This window comes from Trichoderma gamsii (assembly GCF_001481775.2).
Source record: "Trichoderma gamsii strain T6085 chromosome Unknown Scaffold_4.2, whole genome shotgun sequence".
Classification (NCBI taxonomy): Eukaryota; Fungi; Ascomycota; class Sordariomycetes; order Hypocreales; family Hypocreaceae; genus Trichoderma; species Trichoderma gamsii.
In genome coordinates, this window is record NW_020171341.1 from 291,264 (window position 1) to 294,760 (window position 3,497).

General features: G+C 50.2%; 1 protein-coding gene across 1 annotated transcript; it reads right to left on the reverse strand.

Annotated features, from left to right (window-relative positions):
- Nucleotides 1–273: 273 nt before the first annotated feature.
- On the reverse strand, nt 274–2,724 carry TGAM01_v201561 (glutamate-cysteine ligase; the record flags this gene model as incomplete). Its single annotated transcript, XM_018806350.1, has 6 exons — nt 274–1,380; nt 1,446–2,160; nt 2,223–2,380; nt 2,448–2,513; nt 2,574–2,646; nt 2,714–2,724. 6 exons carry the CDS (start codon nt 2,722–2,724, stop codon nt 274–276), a joined length of 2,130 nt encoding a protein of 709 aa, XP_018660381.1.
- Between the last annotated feature and the right edge of the window lie 773 nt (nt 2,725–3,497).

A 3,497-nucleotide genomic window follows, 5' to 3' on the forward strand; every position in this document is an offset into this window, starting at 1 on the left:
TCCTCAGTCCCGGTGAATCAAAAGAAAGAATGTTCATGTTCAATCAACTGTAACATTGTAAATTCGTAGGTAGTCGGAATCTTAGCTGTAGATGCATCGCCTATATGTAGAAAAGAAAAGAATCGTCACGAGCAACTGATGGCGTCGATTCTGTTATTCTTGTCAAGGAAAAAAAGAAGAAAGAAAATAAGAAAAAACAGCTTTATGCTTGGTATCCAATGAGATGGCCTGCTCTCGGCAGGCTATGTCCAAACTCCAGGCTTCAATGCCTCATCATGCTCCGACTTCGGCAGTCGTTCCCTCTATCCATTCACTCTTTCTCTTCCGCGAGCCAACACTCTTGTCTGACGTTGTCACCTCAGGGCCGGTGTTTCTGAACTTCCCGAGGAGTTTGGGCAGTCCAGGAACATCTAATCCGCCGAAACCATGGCCTGCGCTCTCCCGTTCTCCAATGGCCACAACAGCTCCAATGAGATCGTGGGTAATGGCATCGTCGACAACACTATCATGGTTGTAGCGGGGGTGAGCGTCGACAAAATTTCGAATCCATCGCGCGGCCGTGTCAAGCTCACCGCTAGCTCGCTTGCTAATGAGAGAGAGATAAGTTGACAGCTCACACCGGGTCTGGACATCTACGTTGATGCTGTCAAGGTAGCTTTCCACGATGGGGATCAGTCCTGGGAAGTCTCCGTCGACTGATCCGTTGATAATCTCATTGATTGTCATCTCCTCATATTCCTCTTCAACAGGCAGAGCTCCGGGAGACCCTGGCCGGCTGGGCATTGCGGAGCCTGGTCGACTATCATCGCCAAAGACGGTGTTTGCGCGGGATGGTCGGGGTGGGAAGGGGCTCTTGCGGAAATAGAACTTGTCCTTGAGGACAGCATCCACGCCGTGAGCTCGCTCCATGTTCTCGTCCACCTTCTTGATAGGGATATAGAAGTTGAGGTCGAAGGAGAGGATAGCTCTTGTGACTAGAACCATGAAGACTGAGAAGGCGGCGTTCTCGAAGTCGGTCACTTGAATTTCCATGGACCGAAACTCGACTCTCCATCCAATGTTGTTGTCGGCTGGCGGGGGCTTGAAACGCATGTGTTGCCAATTAGTCGATTGGATGTTTTCGAAATGGTCAGTTTTTTTCAAGTCAAGCTCTTGGAGGTCCTCCTCAAAAATGACAATGGGATCTCGAATGAACAGATGGGCAAAATGAGTAGCTAGACGGTCATCCATGCCGCCTTCCATAAGCTGGGCCTTGATCTCAGGGTCAATCACCAGATCGGGATCGAGATACTCTGGTCGTAGTCGTGGACTTGTAGAAATGTACGTTGAGTTTGAGGCATATCGCGATTTTGGTATCCTCCAACGGTCATTCTTGAGGGGCTACACAACGATGTCAGTTTTGGCTTCCAAGCAAGGGAAAGAAGGAGAGAGAAAAAAGTGTTCACCTTTTCACCAAGCTCCTCTGGTGTCCTGCAGTCGACGGAGCGACTAATTTGATTCCACCGCACATCAGTGCCAGCCAAGAAGCCCTTGTAAATGGGAGTTGCTGCAGTCAAAGCCAACATGATGGGGCCCAATGGGCTCAGCTGATCGTACAACTCTCTGCCCTCGACAATATTCTTAGCCTGGAAAGTAATTTGAAGACAGCAGCTTCCCATTCCAAAAGCCATTGCATCCATGTGAATGAAGTTGTCCGGGGCGGCTCCGTTGCGCACGTCATCGTCCTCGGGCCAGTTGTGCAAGTCGAAGTTGACGGTAGGGTCTTTCCAGGGGTTGGGGGTATTTTTGTCGTGGAAGATGGGCACATTGACTTGTACCTTGCGGGTTCTTCGGGAACGGATATTAGCCGCCAAGGTAGGGAAACGGATGTGAGGATTGGCGATTTCGTCTGGCACAAACTGTGACCGCAGCTTGGGTCCAGAGGGAGGGTAGAATGGGTAGGTGAATTGGCCTGGAACGCCAATCTGGGGGAAAGTAGTGAGTGTAATGGGGAACTCGGTGGGTAACATGTGCTCCTTGGCAATCTTTCGGCGGAGCTTCATGTCTGGCTCAACATCCAAGAGTTCCTTCAGCCCAATACCCCATGGCTTTCCAGGTGTGGCCTCCAACATGAAGCGGCCAAACTCTGGATGAAAGACGGGCAACGTCTTGGAGGATTTGCTACAATAGCCAGTTAGATGACTGCTCGGAAGCTGAGTGAGACTGATAGCATTATAGCTTACCTTGGCTTCCCAGGAGGCTTCTCGTCTTGAAGCGCAGGTACACAGCCAGCTTCAGCAAGCTCCTTGTCAGCTGCAAGTGCTGTGAGGATTTCAGCCTGGCGAAGAGACAGGAGCACCTTGGGCTCATCCTCTGCGTAAGTCACAACAAGATACTCGACCTAAAGCATTGTTAGTAAGTTGAGATGAGAGCAAACTGCCATGTAAGCTGGTGTGAGTGAGATTTACCTCATCGCCCCATAGCAGAGCATCTCGTTCTTTGCCCTTGGCTTTATTCCAGATCTCCAATAGTTGCTATCATCACGTCAGCGTCCGCTCAACCGGGCCAGAAAGAGCAAAGCAATGGCAACAAACCTTGATGCCCCATTCTCTCACTTGGTTTGCGCGTAGCTTGGCCTCTGGCCACTCCAATGCCGTTCCCAGTGCTCTGTTTGCTCATGAATTCTTTTGATTAGCCAAGTAGTACTCTCCAGACATGCTTCGGTGCGACGTACAAGAGACCCATGGCGCAAGCGACTGAGTGAGATGATGAGAGGTCTAAAGGCAGGATGCTCCGAAGAGCAATTAAATGAGGAAGAAGTATGTCGTTGACGGCACTAGTAATGACTCGCGATGATCCTGATGACAAAGACTCTGAGAAGAGGATGTGAAGAATAACAAATAGACGAGAGAGCCGATTTTTCCTTCTCCTCGGACGGATCCGCAGGCACAAAACAAGCCTTGAAAATGTCCGACAAGCTGGATAGGCTTTGCTTTTCGTGTAGCCCCAATGCCGGACGAAATATTATTAAGCAGACGCTATCCCTGGAGATCGGTAATCCGGTCGGCAGCTAAAGACAAGCCCTGGCTCGACGATGAGACAAGACGAGTCTCCGGCAACTTCCTTGAGATGGCGATGCGATGCCGTGGAGACGGACGAGATGCACTATCTATGTAGAGAGTGTGAGATTTTTTTTCACTTATCAAACCCGAAGACCCCCACTCCGGGAGGAAGGCGCGCCACCGGGACGGGGGGTCAGAATCGGGTAAGAAAAAACTGATGTCGAGGCATCATCCAATTAATTAATTGTATGCAAGATAGACTACATGATGCGAAATCAAATGACTGCAGCAATCGTCTGTTTAACTGTTTGATTGTCCAACCCCGTGTCACCTGTTTGTGAAGCCTCTTCTTTGCCTTCTCTCCCACTCTCCGACTCCGTCTTCTGGATCTACAAGCTGAAGCCGTTGAGGCGGGTGGAGGCGCTCTAGCGCCCTAAAAAGGACATGAAGGACTAT